Below are 21,067 nucleotides of genomic sequence, written 5' to 3' on the forward strand. Positions count from 1 at the left end.
TGAGCCCCAGGCCTTATCTTATCCCGGGAACCTATTATTCTAGTCTTGCCTTGCAAGATAGGGTTACTGCTGCTATGCTTGCTATGTCGGGTGCACAGGGGAGGGGGTCTTACAATAACCGTGAGCACTATAAAACAGTGCTAGCTCAGACTGGGGCTGTTTTGCCCCTGTCATCTGTACCTGGGAGAACCTGAAGGAAGAGTCCTTGCTCTGTCAAATGAGTGTTTTTTTGGGTGCTTGGGGTAAGTGTATTTTGGCCTGATAAAGGAGAATGTTGGACTAAAACTCTGTGTGTTCTTGAGGCCTGGCTGGGCCTTCATCCCGTGGCCCTGCAGCACCCCGCCCCCCATCTGTGCTGAGTGGCAGCCTAGACCTGGACGTGTGCCTTGGCTCTGCAGTTTCATCGCCAAGAGTGCAGCTTGTTGCAGCTCCTGCAGGACATTGGTACTGACTTAGCCAACCGCAGTCTGTCTTCATCTTTCCTGTTTTGTCATGCAGATACAAATGACCGGGGCTTTAGGGCAGCTGGAAGTAATGAGTGAGCACTTGGCCACAGTAGGTCTCTTCTGTGTAGGAAGCTTATGTTTGGCAGAAAACACCTGAGAGTGTTTCCAAATTAGTAATAATTGCTGGGCACCCTCTCAGCTCTCTGGATCCTCAGAAGGGACGCTTAGACACAGCCAAAGTGACACGAATCTGGTAGAGAATGCAGTCTTCCTACCCAGAATGCCCATCCCTGCTTAGTCTGGGGTTCTTGGACATGCCAGGACCTTCCTCACCATCCTGCTTCGCAATTTGACTCAAATTATTCTCTTTGTTTTGAGACAAGGTCTAGTTGTGTAGTTCAGAGTGGCCGGACTGAGAGACCCTCCCACCTCGCCCTTCGCAGTACAGGAATTATAGGTGCATGCTACTGTGCCTGCCTTTGAACTCTTCGTTTTTTATTTTAATAGTTCACCAGTTTTTACCTCTCTCTGAATAAACTATGGATTCTGGGGAGCCAGAGTTATGTTTTCTTCTCTTTTCTTTCCTTTGGTCTTCTAGCAGGTTCTTGCTGTACAGCATGATGTTCATCCCCTTAGCACTATGGTTCAGTGCATCAAGCCCTGCCCTGTTCCCTGACTTTTGGGTCTCAGAATGATGTGCCTTGAGAAGGAAGAAACAGAAACCTAAAGTAGCCTGTGAGGCTGGTACCCAACTGTCTGGGGATTCGTGCTGTTGCTGGAAGCTTGCCAATAGGGGCTTCCTGATTCTTCTTTGCAGGAATCACTTGTGGGTGAAGTGGTCACCTGTAGGCTGCATTTCAAATGCATCTTGGGTCCCATGCTGACTGGGAACCTCTGGCTGAATCCACTTGTACCCGAGTCTTTCCATGGCTTGTGTGTCCCTGGGCCCTCCATGTGCTGGAGAAACGCTGAGGGTGCTCTATTCTCCAGGGACCCCAGCAGAGTCCTTCTGTCTCAGAGACCACTCAGTCTCACCCTTCCTCCCTCCAGGTGTAGAATCTGTTACCTGTCAGAGCACATAGCTGAGGATTGACATAAGCAATCTTAAAACTCCCAGCCCTTTAGGGTTAGTAAGACGGTTAAAAAGAAAAGAAAGAGAAGAGAAGAAAGAAAGCTTGCCCACCTGAGTGTGAATAGCCTAGTCGGTCTCTTAAGTGGCTGTGGGAGATGCAGCTCACACAGACTCATAGGTAGGGATGCTCAGTGCCACCCCACCCCCAGAGGCTGTGCAGGAATGTTGAGTGAGTTAGCCTCAGAGGACTGCTGTGACTGCCAAGCACAGGAAGGAGAGAAGGGTGTCTGAGCATCTGGGACGAGTCCCTGGGGCGCTGAGCATTTCTACCTATGAGTCCGTCTGAGCTACATGGCAAAGGAGGCTGCGTAGCTCTTGGACCCAGTCACCGTCATTGGGTTCTATGGTGCTCAGGGCGTCTGTATGTTTGGAAACCCTCAGGGACCCTCTGATTTCCTGGATCAGCCCAGCAGGTTGATGCTGCGCATCATGGGAGGTCAGGGGAGTGCTCCCTTGACTGCAGCCAGAAAGCTCTGCCACCAGTGTAGGAGCATCCCTACCCCTTCCCAGTTCCAGAGGGATGAAGTTGTCACCCCAAGATTAGAGCAGGGTGGGGAAGGTTCTAGGCTGCAAGGCAGCTAAGGTAGAGGCCTTTGAGGCTAGCTCTGTATAAGGCCTCTGCTGGCCTAGGGAGCACGCTGCCTGGGCTGTCCTCCAGGCTCTGTGACCTTTCACAAGCTGCTGCTGTGTCTCCACATCCGTACAAGATAGGAAGATGTGTTCTGTACCTCAGAGTTTGTTCTGAAGATCTCATTTTTTAAAATGTCTACACACAGTCCAGCGGTGGCAGTGCACGACGCCTTTAATCCCAGCACGTGGGAGGCAAAGGCTGGGGGATCTCTGATTTCAAGGCCAGCCTGGTCTATAGAACCAGTTCTAGGACAGCCAGGACTGTACAGAGAAACCCTGTCTCAAAAAACAAAACAAAACAAAAACAAAAACAAAAAACCACCAAAATAAAACAAAACAAAATATCTATAGGCACCCAGAGGATACATAGAAGCCACGTGTATAAATGACCTCTAGTTACTTTTCCATATTGGTGTTCTGCATCCATGGATCTGTCCAACTACAGAATGAACATATTTATAAACAGATATTTCTGTATTGAATATATAAAAGACTTATTTTTGTCATTAATTTTCTAATTAATATATATAATCATTTGCATAAAATTTATATTGTATTGAGTCTTATAAGTTATCTAAAGATGATTTAGCATCTCTAGGGCATGAATAAATACTATACATTTTCAATAGGAAGATTTGAGCAAGGCTGGGGCTCAGTGGTTAAGAGCACGGGCTGCTCTTCCAGAGATCCCAGGATCAGTTCTCAGCAGCTACATGGCATCTAACAATCTTTTATAACTCAGACTCAAGGCATCTGACACGCCCTTCTGCGCTGCATGGGCACCAGGCACGCATGTGGTGCACTGACAGATATACAGACAAAGCACCCATACACACAAAAATAAATATATACAATTTAAAAGTAAAGAATTTGAGCACTGGAGAGTTTTAGTATCTGGGGTCTGGTGGAGGGCTATAACAAATCTCCAGGGACACTGTGAGATAATTGTACATAATGTGTGTGTCTCTGTCTGAGTATGTTTCAGCCCAGGATGTGTGTTTATTATGTCTGGGTGTATAGGCTCTGAGTTCCTTCCTGAGAGGTCAGTTTTCTACTCTGCGGCAATTGCCCTGGGTGTGTAGGGATGAACGCATGTGCTCTCTGTCCACTCTGCAGCTGTAGTTATTGGGCCATCGCCCTGGATGTGTAGGAATGAACGCGTGTGCTCCTTTCCAGGTGTGGAGGATATCCTTACAAGGACCTTGCTACATGACACTCCTGATGATTGCCTTCGGCTTGTGGTGGGGACACCTTCTGCGCATCAGGCCCACTCAGAGTGTCTTCATCTCTACCTGCTTGTCCTTATCAAGCACACCCCTGGTGTCCAGGTTCCTGGTGGGCAGTGCCCGGGGCGATAAAGAAGGTGGGTGAGCAGCATGTTCTAAACATGTGTGCAGTTAGTGTGCAGCTGCGCATTCACAGCTGCAGGCTGTCAGTCCTCCTCCGTAAGATGTCCAGCTGCTACCAGCTACTCAGGCTCCCGTTCAGCACTTCAGGGAGCGAGGCATCTGCTAAGCTCTTCCCCGGGTTAAAAGAAACACCTGTCGTGTGCTCACGTACCTAGCATCTTTAGAGAGCTGGGAGGAAATTAGAGCAAGATCACATGTCTGCACTACACAGCGTGTGGAGGCTGTGGGGATGGTAGCGTGTTGAGGGCCAGTGTTACCATTGGTTTGTTTAGTTGTGGCAGTACTAGGAGGTAACACAATTGGCGAATTCCCCCATAAAACCAGAGTGCTTTAGCAACACAGCAACTCCCAGCTCTTCTGTTTGCCCTGTTTGTTCAGTGTGTGAACTGTTGTCTCCTCTGAGCCACTGCTTTGTGTGGTGAGACGGAGCAGTGAGGAGCAGTCACAAATGGCTTTATCGCCCGGCTTTGTGTCCTTGACACATTATCCGCATTTTCATGTACTTGTTCCCGGCGCAGTCATTGTTTGCTTCTTACTCGGTGTAAGTAAAACAAAGGCCAGACGTCACAGTGACCTCACAGTGATTCCTTGAACACACCAGGAACAGAAGAGAAAGGATAAAGAGAAAACCAGGAAGATATGGCCGACTCTCTAGTGACACTAGCACTGGTGTGCTGGGCACAGAGAGCTGTGTGAGACAGTGCAGGGAGCTGGCCCCAGGCCTCATGAACTCTACAGTCTCACTGTGACTGTCACAGTGTACTCATGGTGTGACCTGGGAGTTAGGGGCTTCCCATTGGTGAAGGAGGCTCAGAAAACTGCTGTCTCTACCAGACCTGTGGGACTCGTGGGAAATGGATGTGACACTTCCTTATGTGGCTCACCTTGCTGTCACTACCTTGACGGCCACATCTGTGGTAGCCCAGAAGATGGGCCCAGTATCCCTGTGGATGGTGTCTGGATCGCAGGACTAGGAGACAGAGGCTGAGACAGTGCGTCCAGGGATGAAGTACAGAGCAGATTCATACAGCAGAAGAAAATCTGCTAGGAAAGACAGCTGTCAGGCCGGGCGTGGTGGCGCACGCCTTTAATCCCAGCACTCGGGAGGCAGAGGCGGGCGGATTGCTGTGAGTTCGAGGCCAGCCTGGTCTACAAAGTGAGTCCAGGACAGCCCAGGCTAACACAGAGAGACCTCGTCTCGAAAACAAAAAAAAAAAAAAAAAGAGAGAGAGAAAGAAAGACAGCTGTCTGCCTCAGTGCCTGTGAGTCCCTCCTTCGCAGGAATGCTCACTAGATCACAATGGCGTGACCAAATGACTGAAAACATGAAGGTGTCACATCTGTGTGATTGGATCAGATACAAAAAGCTTAGAGCAGACATGAAACAGAGGCATTTAGATACCTGCAGAGAGGTAAGCTTGACGTCTGTGTAGGAGAAGCCACAGAAAATGACTGGCGATTTTCCTCAAGCAGAGAAAGACATGAGGCTTAGATTTAAAGTACATCTCTAAAACTGAATGGGAAAAAATGAAAAGTTTTCCCTCATCATGTCAAAATACAGAAGCAGTGTTTCCAGTCCAAGGACATCTCAGCATTTGGCAGAAGAGACAAGTGCCTTAAAGAAACAGCACCTGCCTTCTCTGTACCATCAGGTCATGTCAGAAGGTGGAAAACCTGTACAGTCCTGGCAGAGCAGGTCACAGATACAGAAATGCGACTAGGGCAGGGATGGTGGAGGGTTTCTAACAGCCTCATGCCCCGCTCTACAGGATAGCAACAGCAGAAGGTGCACAGCCAGGCAAATAAGGCAGAAACAGTGAGGAGCATGGGATTTATAAGCTGGACTACTTGGAAAGGAGGCTAGTTTTGTTTTGTTTTTAAGGTCACACTGAAAGTATAGAAAAAGTCAAAGGACATGCTGCTCTTGGTGTGTGTGGCAGGGAGGCTGATACACCAAGTGTTGTAGACTCTTAACAAGGTTTTTATTTCTTGTGTGGTGGTCAACGTCTGCGGATACAGCTCAGTTGGTAGAGTGCTGGCCTGGCATGCTTGAGGCCTTGGGTTCAATCCCCAGTACTGCTTAAAACAGGCAGGGAGTATGATGCTGGTCATCCCAGCACTTGGGAGGGAGAGGCAGGGGATCAAGTTCAAGCCATATAGGCCAGCCTAGCCTAAAGATCTTGACTTCCTTTTTAAGTTTTAATGAATTAGTAGTAATAAAATATGCAAGAAATTTGGGAATAAATCTCTCAAAAGACATGTGTTACCTTTGAGGGGAAAAATCATACAAATGCAGTATTACTGAAGATTTAATCAGGGAATTTGTGTTTGTGGACAAAAAGGCCTAATCTGTAAGATACTATTTCTCCTTGAATTTATAAGCTCACGGCTATTCTAATAGAAAGATCTGCCAGCATTTCATGGGCATTGGCAAAAGTGCTACAGATTCACTAGAGGCCAAGAGGTAAGACTGGCCCTGTGGATCTGAAGAGGGCTGGAGACGGCTCAGTGGGTGAGAGCCCCTGCTGCTCTTGCAGACCACCGGGTTTCCTTCTCAGCACTCAGACAGCAGCTCACAGCCTCTTCAGCTGCAATTCCAGGGCCTCCAGGGCCCTCTCCTGGCTTCCTAGGGCATGCATGTACATGGTGCAAATACAGATACACAGGCAAACCACTCATACACATAAAAACATTTTTAAAAAATGAATTTATTTATTATTTGGACAGTGTTCTGCCTGCAGGCCAGAAGAGGGCACCAGATCTCACTATAGATGATTATGAGACACCATGTGGCTGCTGGGAATTGAACTCAGGACCTTTGGAAGAGCAGCTAGTGCTCTTAACATCTGAGCATCTCTCCAGCCCAACATAAATAAAATTTAAAAAATATTGAGCAAGGAACTGTTCAGACAACAGGACTTTCTATGGCTGTAACAAGGTGGCAGGGCCTTTCCACAGGCTGGTGTGGAACTGAACAGGCACCCTAGGTGCTGCAAGTACGTGGGAGGAAATGGGGAGCCCCTGGTGAGAACAGCTGCCCCAGAGAGCTCTGGAAGAGTGAGTTCTCCATGGACCAGCAGCAGCAAATGAGCACAGCTTGAGAGCTCCTGAAGGAAAGATGAGCCTGTCCCATGGCCTCAGTGTACAGTCCCTGAAACGTAGCATGCTGACCCCAAAAGAGAAGCTTGAGAGCAGTGAGCACAGGCAGGCCAGGGGAAGCCGTTTGCTCACTCCGTAATGTACACTTGTCTTAGTTACTGTTTCTGTTGCTATGGTAAAATAACCCTGACAAAAGTGACCTAAGGAAGGCAGGCTTATTTTGGCTCACAGTTTCTGGGGGAGTCAAGGCAGCAGGAGCTTGACGCAGCGGGTTGCTCTGTCATCAGTGAGGAAGAAGCACAGTGGATGCCAGGCGTGCTGTGAGGGGAGGCTGTGGCAGTGGCAGCAGATGCAGCTGCCCACCACGTGGAGCTCTCCACCTCTCTCCATCCGCACGGTTTTGCAATTGCTCGTAAGAACGAAAGGTGACCACTGAGGTGGAAATGCAGTCTGCAGTTCCTGCTTTGCTGCTGTGGTTAGGAAGAGCCCCTTCCGGTGCCAGGGGAGGGGCCAGGGACTGGGGTCGCTCTAGCAGTATGCAGAATGTGGAAGCCTGCAACTAGAAAGGGCTGGATCTGGCTTGTCAGGGAGCCGGGGTTAAGGACAAAGAGACCATCTTCCCATTGTCCAGTCCTGTCATCTTGTTTGCCACAGCATCTTTTGATAGTGGCATGTTGCTATGATGTATTAATCGCAAGCCATAGAAATAAAGTATTTTGGTGATTTTTTAAAAAAAGATTTATTTATTATTATGTATACAGTGTTCTGCCTGCTTGTACCCCTGCAGGCTAGAAGAGGGCATTAGATCACATTGTAGATGGTTATGAGCCACTATGTGGTTGTTGGGAATTGAACTCAGGGCCTCTGGAATAGCAGTCAATGCACTTAATCACTGAGCCATCTCTCCAGCCGCCTGATTTTCTTTATAACAGGTTTTTCTGGCAATGGTGTGCACTTGTAGTTCCAGCTATATGGGAGACTGAGGCAGGAGGATTGCCTGAGCTTAAGAGCCAGTCTGGGCAGCATAGTGAACCCTGCCCATCCCCATCTCAATCAAAACTAATACAAATATTTCTTTGAGAGCAAACTGATTTTAAAGACAATAAACCCTCTTAAGTGTGTTTTGACATGGGCCTTGTTGCATTGCTTAGGATAGCCCCAAACTCTTGCCTAGAGGGATCCTCCTGCCTCAGCCTTGCAAGAGCTAGGACTACAGGTATGCCCCACCTTCTGCTCCAAAGAGATTGTAAAGTTTGCTTTTATTTAAATTACAAAGATTATTTGAATTATTTTGAAAATATTCCAAGTTCTGTGATTTTTGTTTTGTTTTAATTTTACTGATATGGGTGTGTTTGAGCATGCGCCATGGTGTGCTTCTGGACTGCAGCTAGGTTTGAGAAGTCAGATCACCATCACCTTGTGGATTCTGGAGGTTGGAGTTAGGTTGACAGGCATATACTACAAACACCTTTGCCCAGTGAATAGTCACAGTGGCCAGCGCCTGGGGTTTTGGCTGGGGGCGGCCAGGGCCTGGGGTTTGGCTGGGGGCGCCCAGGGCCTGGGGTTTGGCTGGGGGCGCCCAGGGCCTGGGGTTTTGGCTGGGGGCGGCCAGGGCCTGGGGTTTGGCTGGGGGCGCCCAGGGCCTGGGGTTTTGGCTGGGGGCGCCCAGGGCCTGGGGTTTTGGCTGGGGGCGGCCAGCGCCTGGGGTTTGGCTGGGGGGCGCCCAGGGCCTGGGGTTTTGGCTGGGGGCGGCCAGGGCCTGGGTTTTGGCTGGGGGTGGCTAGGGCCTGGGTTTTGGCTGGGGTACCCTGGGTTGCCGAGCCTTTGTTCTGAGTAGCTGTGTCACCAGCAGGTGACATTGACTACAGCACGGTGCTGCTTGGCATGCTGGTGATGCAGGATGTGCAGCTGGGGCTGTTCATTGCCGTCATGCCAACCCTCATACAGGCCGGAGCAAGCACATCCTCCAGGTAAGTGTCTGTACTCTGTGTGCTTGTTTGGCTTAAAGTAATTTGTTTATAGGAATACACAATACCTTTCTCAGCGTGGCGCCTGAAGTCATGTCAAACACCCACAAGCTGCTCCAGGCTTTGTTGGATACCAGCTCCTGGACTGGAACATTGCAGACTTTCCTGCTCTCCGCTGTGATGTGGAGTGGGATGGTAGCTCGCCTGTCCTAAGGCAGCCCAGAGGCTTAACTGAGTCAGTGTGCGCACGAGCCCAGGGTCCTATGGAAAGAGCAGTATATGTGTGTCTATGCACATGTGTGTTATGCTGTGTGATGATGTGCATAAGAGGTGTTGTGGGGGATGTCACTGCCACTGTCACTGTTGTACCCTCTCAACCTTCTTTCTATTCTTCCCCCGAAATAGCCCCAAACCTAGTCTGCACTTGATTGGTCCATGTGGAAGGAAAAGTCAACTTGTCCAAAAAAGTTAACTTGTCTGCGAGCCTTTGATTATGTTACAAGTCCAGCGGGCCGCCAGTATATAACCATGGTTGGGAAGTATGGGGAGCCCTCCAGAACGAAGAGTAGACCGTGTGGGAGAGACTGAAAGCTTGCTCTCGCCTTGGACAGACAAGCGATAGCTCACTCCTATAAATACTGTGTTTATCTCCAGTAGGCATTCAGCCTCCTGAATGTAGTTTTATCATATGGCTTTTATAGAGATAAAAAGGTATTAGTTAAGATGTGTGTGTGTGTGTGTGTTTGTGCATGTGTGTGGTGTGTGCATCTGTGTATGGTCTGTGTGCATATATGTACTTGTATGTGCCTGTGCATGCTCTCATGTGAGTGTGTGTGTGGTATGCATATGTATATGGTATATGTGTATAGTGTGTGTTTGTGGTATACATGAATATATATATGTGTGTGGTGTATATGCATGTTTGTGTATGTGTGCATGTACGTGGTGTGGATGTGTATGCAGTGTACTTACATGTAGGGAGGGGTGTGCATGCGGAGGAGACACCAGGTGTCCTGCTTTATTGCTCTGTCTTATCCCCTTGAGACAGTGCTTCTCCCTGACTCTGGAGCTGAGATGGCCCCCAAAGCCTCAGCTGTCCCCCTACTTCTATCCCCCACAACACTGGGGTGTGAGCATGCACGTGGCCACACCCAGCTCTTTTTGGTGGTCATTGTCTGACACAGGGTTTTACTATGTTTCTTTGGCTAGCATGGCATTCACTGTGCAGACCAGGCTGGCCTGGAACTTACAGAGATCCCCCTGCCTCTGCCTCCTGATGCTCGGATTAAAGGTGTGCACTACCACACCTGGCCTTGCACTTCCTTTTGTTTTTAGTGGGTGCTAGTTATTTGAGCTCAGGTCTTCTTGCCTGTGGAGCAACGAGCATCTCCCCAGCCCTAGAGGAAACTCTTTACATCCTCTAGAACTTACTTCAAAGCACAGATCCCCAAACAACCCACATTTGAGTCACATGACTTAGTTTTCTAAATTAATGTAATATATAGGTTTTCTTTTAGCATTTAAAAATAAATGTATGACTTAGATCATTTATTTGGTAGCATGTTAAAGAAAAACATTTTGAGATTGTTTGTAGACTTTAAAGAAACATATTTGGAGGTGAAATGACATCTCCCTCTTTTCTTGCCTAGCGTCGTCATGGAAGTACTGCGGATACTGTTTCTGGTCGGACAAATTCTGTTTTCGCTAGCTGCTGTTTTTCTGTTATGTCTTGTCATAAAGACGTATCTCATAGGACCATATTATCGAAAGCTGCATATGGAGAGCAAAGGGAACAAAGAAATCCTCATCCTAGGCGTATCCGCGTTCATCTTCCTCATGCTGACGGTAATCCTCAAGTGCCTGTGCTGTTAAGTGGCCGGCATGCAGTCCCAGGGGCGCTTGTGGTGGTGTCTCCGCCTTTTCACTTGAGTGCTTGTTTCATATGCAGTCTATCCTACCACGGCCAGGCCTACTTATCATCAATTACTTTGTGAAAGCGTGATTTGCGAATGCTGCACTTTCACGAACCAATGTGTGTGTTCACGAAAAGGCACTAAGCACATCACTGCCTTCAGTTCCACACAGCTTTGCGTTCAAATTAGTGGATCAAGTTTAAAACCACTTTTCATTCTTTTGATGAGGGTGAGCTCATTAATGCTATGACTTCTGCAGCCATAAAGAAAAGACTTTTAAAATAGATCCATGTGGAGCCAGGTGTGGTGGCGCATACCTTTAACCCCAGCACTCAGGAGGCAGAGGCAGGTGGATCTCTGTTAGCTTGAGGCCAGCCTGGTCTACAAAGTGAGTCCAGGACAGCCAGGGCTACACAGAGGAAGTCCTGTCTCAGAGAGCAACAAAATAACAAAACAAAAACAAAAACAAAAACAAAACAAAAAACCTAAAACAAAACAACCCCAAACCAGACCCATGTATATATTTGAAAGAGGGCAAGGGGGGACGTGTGTGAGAGAGTTGAGAGGGAGGGAAGGGAGGGGCAAGTGATATAATTATAACCTTAAAAAAAAAAAAGAACGCTAAAAAACAAAAGAAACAAGATTTGTGTTAGAAAGTAGACCTGCCATGAGAAGAGCCGGGGAGGAGAACCGGGGAGGGCCTAGAGACACCCATGAATGGTGTAACTAGTGGCAGTGGGGTCACCGTGCACTTCCTCTGTGCTGCTCAGCAGCTGTGCCACTCAGCACCTTTCCCAGGTAAATGAAGGCGTGTGTCCCACTCAGGAACTCATGAGTGTTCATAGCACTCTGCATTATAATAGCCAAGTCCAGTCCACTTGTCCTCCAGGGTGACCGGTAAGAAACTGCCACACTGGGGCTGGGGAGATGCTTTGCCTTGAAGGCACGAGGACCTGAGTTCAGATTTCCACCTGGAAAGCCTGGCGGTGCCAAGTGCCAGGTGTTTGAAATCCATGAGCTAAGGTACTACAGGGCCAGCACGGACACCTCCCTGGGGCTGCTTGCCATGCAGCCTCGCTGAATGTCAGTGACAACGCCATATCTGTGAAAATAAGAGAGAGGAAATGTGGTCGAATAAGGCACCTGACGCTGACCTCTACGCATAAGTAGAAATTGTGGTATGTACACGCTAGGAGAGCTGCTACAGTCAAGCTGCTAGGCCCAGGGGTGTCTGCAGAGAGTCAGGCGGAGTGGGAGGAAGAGCTGTTCCTAGGGGCTGCACATGGCCGAGATCAGCATAGCACTCACAAGATGGCAGTTTTAGAGACTGATGCTAAGGGTCAGGAAAGGCAGGCAGCCTGGTGGGTCACCCAGTTAGACAGGGTGCTGCCCTGGGGAGCCTAAATGCCCCTCTTCAGACTGCATCTATCTTGAGAGCCAGGACTTCAGATTTTTTGAAAAGTAAATTAATCGGTTATTTCTTTGGTATTATTTTACAACCTTGGGAAGCACAGGACTTACCCATGATGACTAACTCTTTCAAGAATGTCACTTATTTCAAAATTTCCCCTGCCTTAACTCTTCCAGCGTATTTTCCTTTTGAAACTAACATTCTCGAAAGCCGCCTTGTCTATGTGGGTCGATGTTGCCTTCCCCTGGGATATACCAGCCAGAGTGACTCCTCATTGGTGTTTGGTTTTCCCTTCTGTTCACTTAACAATGTTGCCTGGGCACCTGCTGTTAGGTACCAGGTGCACATCAGATGTTCATAGTTCATGTCGCTGCTCCAGTTAGGGGTAGTGTGAGAGCTGCTATTTGCTGTCTCCTGTAGTTTTGCCCCCGAATTTCTTACTAAGGAGGTGGAGTTCTGGGCTGTGGAATACATATCTGGTTATCTTCTTTTTTTTTAAGATTTATTTATTTTATGTATATGAGTGCTCTATCTGCATGTACACCTGCATGCCAGAAGAGGGCATCAAATTCCATTGTAGATGGTTGTAAACCACCATGTGGTTGCTCAGAATTGAGCTCAGGACCTTTGGAAGAGCAGACTTAACCCCTGAGCCATCTCTCCAGCGCACATCTGGGTATCTTAACTGACCTGCGACACTAACATCGATGGGAGCCCCGTCCTTCCACACCCTCCCGATACTTGGTGGTGTCTGTCTTTGATCTCAGGCTTTCTGTTCCGTGTGTTTGCATACACGTGGGCAATAGATTCTGCTTCCCATTTACGTGGGGCTGCTGGAGCCAGCTGTCCCTTCTAGTGGTACATTCTGACTGACGAGGCTCACGTGCTTATGTTTCTATCCTCCCTGCAACGGTGGAAGCTTTCCCTGGTTCCTTGTCAGTGTAGTCACCCACTGGTGGTTGTCTGTCTTCTCTGTGAAGTTCGAGCTCAGAAAGAGACATAGGCTTAGTGCTGCAGCACACCTGGCTCTTTCCTGATGCAGATAAAGAAAACATATTACAAATATTCAAAATAAAGGTTGGAAAGTACCCTCATAGGTGACTTTGAAAAATTAATTTCTTTCCTCTCCAAGTATGGTTAACTCAACCAATGTTAAGTCTCTTGGGTATGGTCTTTCTGGCCACTCACAGGCCCTCCTGGGGCCTCGTCCAGGAACCCGTGTCTCTGGGGTGGTGCGTGGGGATGAGCCGTGCTTGCCATCCACTGTGGTTCTTCAGCTGGGTTGAGGAGTGTCTAGCTGTGAGCACTCTCAGACTGGACAGTACTGTTCCTGTATGAAGCTGATTCCCTCATCCTCAGGTCACAGAGCTGCTGGACGTCTCCATGGAGCTTGGCTGCTTCCTGGCGGGAGCGTTGGTCTCTTCTCAGGGGCACATGGTCACCGAGGAGATCATGGCGTTCATCGAGCCCATCCGAGACTTCCTGGCCATCATCTTCTTCGCTTCCATAGGTACTCCCCTCAGGGCTGTGATTCCTGGGATGAGTGTGTGACATTTGTCTGTTGTGTCTGTATATAAGTGCGCTTTTCTAGAGTCTGAGAAAAGGTCTTATTTTTAAAGAAGGATAACAGGTGGGGGAAGGGGGACAAGAATTAGCTGGTTGCAAAAGTGGGGATGTGTGTAACCATTTAAGATGACCTTCGGGGGCCCAAGCTTCATGCCTGGGTCCCCGAGGATGCTGTGGGAATCTGTAGGTTCTGATCCTGGGAGCTGGAGCAGCAGATAGGGGAGAGCGTTGCTAGGCAACCCTGGCCTGGCCTCTCTGTGCTTTACTGTTGGGTGTTCATATGCTCTGTTGTGGTCTGCAGACTGAGTGCAGTCCCTGGAAGGTGTGCAAACTGAAAGCTAGTCCTGAGATTTACATAGAAACACAAAAGGCTGTACGTAGCTCTGTCTTCCTTGAAGGAGAGGTACACACTAGGGAGGCCCAGCAGCTATGCGGGCTGAAATAAGACTATTTTACCAGCTGCCTCAGTGTTCTAGGTAGGTATCTGGGCACAAGATGTCAGCCAAGTGCAGTTTGACCCACATAGAACATGACCCATATCTTTCCTCTCATCTGCACTCGGCGACACCCTGTGGCACCCACTGAGCATGCTCACAGCCTGCTAGTTCTGCCCTGGCCTTCTGTTCCCACTTGTTAGTCCGTCCTCACTAAGGCAAGCTCCAAGTTTTATCTGGCCTATTTCCACATTCCCTCAGGTCAGCTGGCTAATGTGTGCGCCCTCTCCATATCTTGTTATCTGGGGTCATTGAGTATCTATAGTTTTGTTTCTTTGTTTGAGACATAATCTCTTTATGTGGCCCTGGCTGTCTTGGAACTTAATAAGTAGAGCAAACTGGCCTCAAACTCAGAGAGATCCCATCTGCCTTAGTCTCTTGAGTGCTGGGATTAAAGGCGTGTGCCACCACATCTAGCGAGTAGCTACATTTTGGACTGGCTTTTGTTTTTTAAGATTTGCTTTCTTCCCAATTATGTTCCTGTGTCTCTGTGGGCATCTGCACATAAGCCCAGGTGCTCCTGAGGCCAGAGGTGTCAGATAGCTCTGAAGCTGGAGCTGGTTGTGAGCCACACAGTGTAGGTGCCGGCGACCAAACCCAGGTCCTGCTCAAGAGCAACACATGCTCAACTGCGGAGCCAGCTCTGCAGCCGCCAAGTAGGCTGCTAAACTCAGAGTCCTGCAGTGTTTTATTTGGACAGAAGCATCTGCTTCGTGATCCTTCTTCATGCCAGGGTTACGGCTCCATGTGTGTTTGCTTTGGTTCTTTAGGCTTCAAGAGAATTCAAGTTTATTTCCAAAGAAACATGCATGCGGCCCGCCGTTTCACCTAGGGTCACTGGGTCATCTTTTTTGGTTCAGGGCTCTAATCACATAAATGACAGTCACTGCACTCAGAAGGCACTTCAGCCTTGAGTCAGTGAGGCAGAAGCATGGCTGCAGGCACGTCAGCAAGGCCAAGGACTACTAGCCGGCAACAGCAGCAACCCCGGGCATCTGCCAGCAAGTGTGTGTCTAAAAAGAGATTGCACTTGCAGGGCATGAGGAACAGGAACAGTGAGAAGGGGTTTTCTGCGTTGAAGATAACCAAGGCCGATGGGGAGAGTGAGAGCTGCTGTTGTGAGGGTGGAGGGGTCATGACCCGGGGTGTGTGGGCAGCATAGTGTAGAGGTAGCACCAGGTTTTTGTGGACCATGTTCTGACTAATGACAAGGGTTGGTCCCTGTCCCAACCTAGTCTGTTGCTTGTCTTGTAAATGAAGTTTTACTAGGACACAGACACACTCACTCATTTCTGTTATATCAGTGGCTACTTTGGTACTGATATCACCTCAGGGTCTTATTAATAAGGACCCTGGGGCTGGAGAGATGGCTCAGAGGTTAAGGGCGCCACCAGCTCTTCCTGAGGTCCTGAGTTCAATTCCCAGCAGCACATGGTGGCTCACAACCATCTGTGAGATCTGGTGCCCTCTTCTGGCATCCAGGGGTACATGCAGGCAAAACAATGTATACATAATAAATAAATATTAAAAAAAAACAAAGACCCCAGACCAGGTCCCTCAAACAAAGGACACGTCTCTCATGCCTCAAAGGTTCTTTAATAGAAAGAAACCATTCATGGACTTCCTCTCACTAGACCGTCCTATCAGGTGGGACGGTCCCCTGTGAAGAAAGTGTCCCCCTGAGTTTGCAGGGCATGGCTAAGTCTGTAGCATGCTGCAGTGGCAGATCTGGATCGAGGTCCTGTGCTGTCACCTGTGGAGAGGAGAGCACAGGCTGCTGGCTGGCACCGCTTACCATCCTCATCTGGTTCTGTGAGCAATGCAACCACTTGTCCTGCATTGAGTATTCTGGGCAAAAGAGGATCCTAACTAGGATTAAGAAGCCTCTGTGGGCGGGGCCAAGCAGGTGCTCATTACACACCTAATGGGATGTGGCTTGGGAGCATCTTGAGGACCTCACATCTGTAGCCTGGGCATCAGCATAAGGACCACGAGGCTGGCCATGGTCTTCACTTGGCACATTTTATCTCTCCACCTCTCAAATCTATACTAATAGATGAGGAAGCAAGTACACTGAGACCAAGAGACCGGCTGGGGCCTGTGGCAAAGCTTGTATATTTACCTTACCGTGTGACATTCACCATGAGAGTAAAGAGCGCTCACAACTGACAGCTCACCTGCCCTCCTGTCACTGACGCTTGGGGCAAAGTTGTTGAACTGCAGATTTTCAGTCTCATTTTTTTTTGTTTTTGTGTTTTGTTTGTTTGTTTGTTTGTTTCTTGAGACATGGTTTCTCTGTGTAGCCTTGGCTGTCCTGGACTCACTTTGTAGACTAGGCTGTCCTGGACTCACTTTGTAGACTAGGCTGGCCTCAAGCTCATAGAGATCCACCTGCCTCTACCTCCGAGTGCTCGGATTAAAGGCGTGCCCGGCTCAGTCTCACTTTGTGTTCTCACTACTGGCTTTGGTGGAGTCTCTTTCCCAGATGTTCCTTCACAGACATCTGGGCAGGAAGATTCTGTGCACAGAGCAGAAGGGCTCTGGACTAGGGACCTAGGAGGAGTTCTCAGCCCACAGCATGCGTGCAGGAACTCCCTTGTGGATGGGCTAAACGGATGGCATCGTCCCAGGAGAGCCACCATAACTAGGGTAGGAAGAACAGTGTCTCCTGGGAGGGGAAGGGATGCCGAGGAAAGCCTGAGGATGGGAGAGTGCAGACCAATGCCCAGCGTAGGGCATCTCGTGGGCGAGAGTTAGGCCAATCAGTAGTTCTCCACAGCTTAGCCTGACCTCCTGCCTTTTGGAAAAGAGAGATGTTCCTGCATGGCCCACAGGTGGGAATCTAGGAAGACAGAGAGTTTAGTTTAGGTGCCTCAGTATGTAGGTTGAACCTGACCCCTGTGGGCTTGGCCTGGGGAGTCTCCACCAGCTGTGGTTGTTGTGGGATGGGGTAAATACTGCTGTACCACACGGTGCTTCTGAGCTCAGTGCGCAGGCTGTGACACCAAGAACATCTAAACTCTGACACCACCAGGAAAGTCCGCGTGGGCTGGCGGTACAGGTCTTGGGTATTCAGGGTTATACAGCCTGTAGGACTTATAACCAGGGTTAGGGTTAGTGGCAAATGAGACTCCAGGGGCCTATCAGGGACGTGGTGAGAAGAATAGGGTTTAACGTAATGAGCAGTCTGATCTCTAGGCACAAGCCTTGAGAACGCGTCCCTAAAAGGGAAACTGTAGCAGATGGAGCAGGAGTGGGGAGGAAAGCCCCCAAAGGGCCACGATGGACAGCTGGAGAGGCGGCTGGGGCCAGGTGCATACATACTAGAGTCCAAACCACTTTGGGAAGCATCTCCATGCCTAAGAAGGAAAGGGAGCATTCTTACATTTATGTTGTGAGCAAAGCAGAAATGGTCTTCAGGGGCCAAGGCCGCGGAGTCTATAAGAGTGTTGACTCTAGGGCCAAGAACCTCCCTGGGGAAGGAGGTCTCCAGATACTAGTGTTTTCCTGAGAAAATGGCAAAGCTTTGAGTGGACAGAGATGCTCCCACCTTCAACCACCTGTCCCTCTGCACCTGTCTCCTTCTAGAGGAACAAAGGACAATGAGAGATGCTTAGGGCAGGGTGTACCCCATGTTTTCTTCTTTCCTTCCTTCCTTCCTTCCTTCCTTCCTTCCTTCCTTCCTTCCTTCCTTCCTTCTTGGTTTTTCCAGACAGGGTTTCTCTGTGTAACGGCTCTGGCTGTCCTGGACTCACTTTTTAGACCAGGCCGGCCTTGAACTCACAGAGCCTGCCTCTGCCTCCCAAGTGCTGGAATTGAAGGTGCACCACCACGCCCAGCTCATTTTTCTTTGTTGTGTGAGCCAAGTGAGAAACAACAGACCATGTAGATGGGCATCAGTTCCCCGCCTTCCCATGTAGATGTGGACCAGTTCCCCGCCTTCCTGTGCCTGCTCTGCACACACTCATGCTGCCTGTGCCCTGGTCCAAAGTCTACAGGAGTGCTGGGTCCTGTGCTGTTTGGGGATTCTGCTGTGTTCTCTGCAGGTGTGGCCTGATGGAGGGGGGCTGCTGTGTCTTCCCTCTTTCCTTAGAAGCGGGACAGGGTTTTGCCAAAGCATTCAGGAAGACTCTGGTTTTAGTTGAATCCCTCTGTAAGTACAGGATTACTTAGGGTGACAGAGTTGTAGACCTGTAGTTGAGAGCCCACACCCTGCCCTGAGCTGTCTTGTCTGTGTCTCCCACAGGGCTCCATGTGTTCCCCACCTTTGTGATCTATGAGCTGACCGTGCTGGTATTCCTCACCCTGTCCGTGGTCATCATGAAGGTATGAGGCTCCCTCTTAGCATCCCCCAGCTCTTGAAGTCCACACTGTGTTCCCTCACGCGTTATACAGCAGCACCTCCCATTGGCCTTCTTGTCCAGCCAGCAGCTGCATCAGTCCCGCAGAGCCCCAAGGACGCTTGTGCCTCCAGGTGCCACGGTGTGGAGACACTGCTGATCCACACTATGGCATACGCCTGGAGGCAGGTCTGCCAGCAGTGGTTAGGGTTAGGGTTAGGGTGGTGTGTTGTGTCGGAACTGAGCTGTTGGGACGCAAGGTAGGGGAGGGCCTTTCTGGATCCACAAGCTTGTTCTGGGTAAGTCTGAGGAACAGCCAATTCCTCCATCCTGGTGGAGATGTGAGTGCTTCCAAATGTCCACCCTCGTGGCCACAAATTACTGTGCTACCTGGACCAGTGCCTAAGTCACAGAGTGGCTACCTCTTTAGCAATACCTGGTGTGTTGCTAGCGCTGAGCTGCCTGCCGGTTCCCAGCTGCTCACCTCTTCTCATGTGTGGAGGAACTCTCTGGCTTGAGCACTTAGCTTGCTGAGGGAAGGCTTGTTTTCTGTCAATGAACCCAAACCTTTTATTTTGCCTTCTTGTTCTATATGAGTTAAAGATAGTCTCTATTTATTTGATGCCTTCTGACATGCCACTGCGTGAACTGTCCCACTCCGTTTGCGACTAGAAGCAATGAGAGCCCTTGGTGTGTTCATCTCGCTTCTGTATCGCGAGAGTAATTTCGTCTGGCTTTTGGTTATGAGTGGTGATGTGATAAACCCTTCCTACAGTTTGTATTGGCAGTGCTGGTCTTGTCTCTCATCCTGCCGCGGAGCAGCCAGTACATCAAGTGGATTGTATCGGCGGGGCTGGCACAGGTCAGCGAGTTCTCCTTTGTTCTGGGGAGTCGAGCGCGGAGAGCAGGCATCATCTCCAGAGAGGTAAGTCTCTAATGTGACAGAAGCGAGAGCTTGTGGGGTTCATTGACTGCTTTAGTGCAAGCATTTCTGGACCCCACCCCCAAACTCCCACCATTCCTGACTTGGTAGTCCAGGCACACCAGTCCTCAGGGACCCTAGCATGCTCACAGTGGACACTGACCTAGCCTTTGGTGGGAGTCACGAAAGCTGGGTCTGGCTGCTTCCTTCTCATTATAAGATGTGGAATTTCTTAAGTGAAAGTCCTTAATCCTGTAGTTGTCTGTTATAATTGACCTTACCCAAAAGGTCATGATTGAATGAGGCATCACTGAACCTGATGCAGAGATGCATCGTGGGTAAGGGATGGGTCCAGGTTGAGTCCCTTTGACTTATGTGGGGCCCTGTCAGGTTTACCTTTAAGCCAGCAGAGAAACCAGGCTGCTGCCCTAAAACTTAGCAGAACTTACCCCGGCTGTCCTCCAGTGGCCGAGTGCCAGTTCTTCCACTGCAAATGCCCTCTTACCTGTGGCAATACTTCAGCATTCTGGTTGACAGTGTACTTCCTGACACCCAGTGGGACCACACTCTCAGCATGTCCTCTGAAGCTGCAGAGTGTGAGGCATGTAGGCTGTAGGCTTTCCCTCCCAGGGCTCTTGTGACTGCCTGTTTGTCTGTTGCAGGTGTATCTCCTCATTCTAAGTGTGACCACACTTAGCCTCCTGCTTGCGCCAGTGCTGTGGAAAGCAGCCATTACAAAGTGTGTGCCGAGACCAGAGAGGAGGTCAAGTCTCTGACTGCACCAGGTGATTGCCTACTGGGGATCCCTGAGGGAGGCCGAGAGTCCTGAGGTGGCCTTTTGCTCACCTCCCCGCTGGCCTCCGTCAGAGACAGGAACACCGGCAAAGAGGCCTTGTCCTCCTGTTTGATTGCATTTTCAAAAACTCTCCTGTCATGTTTAAGAAGTTTCCAGAGTAATTTATTTGCAGTCAGTTGATTACATACAGAGTTTTAGCACTGTATTTTACAATCACCTGAACTATTTTGCCTGGATGTGCCTTTTTTAACAAAAAATTATTAACTTCCTCTTGTTAATTCATTAGCTCAAGATTTTTTTGGTAAAGAAGAAAAATTGAAAAGCCTTTTTATTTATTGTATAATTATAATCTGTTGGTCAAATATTTGTTATTAAACATAGCGGTGATATGAGATTTTAATTTTGTTTTTGAGCTTGGAAACTTAATTTTGATCTTTAATGTCTCAGTGTCCTCTCACCTCTTGTAACTATTTTAAATAAAACATTTTTGTGTTGATTTTTATTAGTTTTACTTTTAAAATATTTGATTTTGAATCACAAGGATACGCATCCCTAAATAAAGACCATTTATGATCAGGGCATAATTAATTGAAACTTACTGAGAGTCTCTTATTTTTTTTTAATCTCTTATTTACTTTTAGCTGATGTTTTGCCTGCATGTGTGTCTGTATGAGGTGCCAGATCCCCTGGGACTAGAGTTGCAGACAGTTGTGAGTAGCCATGTGGGGGGCTGGGACTGAACCTGGGTGCTCTGCAAGGGCTGCCAGCCCTCCAGCTGCTGAGCCATCTCCAACCCCTGAGCATCCCATTTGTTCAGTTAGATTTTTGTGTTGAACTAATCATTGCATAAAATCTAGGCAATCTTTAATTTTGTTTACTGCATGTCTGTACATATGTGTGAATGCATTGCACCATGCGTGTTGCTGGGGCCTGAGGAGGTCA

General features: G+C 48.9%; 1 protein-coding gene across 3 annotated transcripts in view; it reads left to right on the top strand.

The window, feature by feature from the left end:
- TMCO3 (transmembrane and coiled-coil domains 3) overlaps positions 1–20,723 on the top strand; it is a 45,517-nt gene extending 24,794 nt beyond the window's left edge. For 2 of the 3 annotated variants that reach the window (XM_084758852.1, XM_084758851.1), the window contains 7 exons: positions 3,385–3,571; positions 8,566–8,686; positions 10,333–10,528; positions 13,367–13,517; positions 18,314–18,393; positions 19,183–19,332; positions 19,992–20,723. In XM_084758852.1, the coding sequence (XP_084614978.1) occupies positions 3,385–3,571; positions 8,566–8,686; positions 10,333–10,528; positions 13,367–13,517; positions 18,314–18,393; positions 19,183–19,332; positions 19,992–20,105 (999 nt within the window). In that variant the 3' untranslated portion in view covers positions 20,106–20,723. The remainder of the gene's footprint in view (positions 1–3,384; positions 3,572–8,565; positions 8,687–10,332; positions 10,529–13,366; positions 13,518–18,313; positions 18,394–19,182; positions 19,333–19,991) is intronic. The other variant, XM_084758853.1, reaches the window with a different exon arrangement.
- The last annotated feature ends 344 nt before the right edge of the window (positions 20,724–21,067 follow it).

Source organism: Acomys minous, assembly GCF_964271855.1.
Source record: "Acomys minous genome assembly, chromosome: 15".
NCBI lineage: Eukaryota > Metazoa > Chordata > Mammalia > Rodentia > Muridae > Acomys > Acomys minous.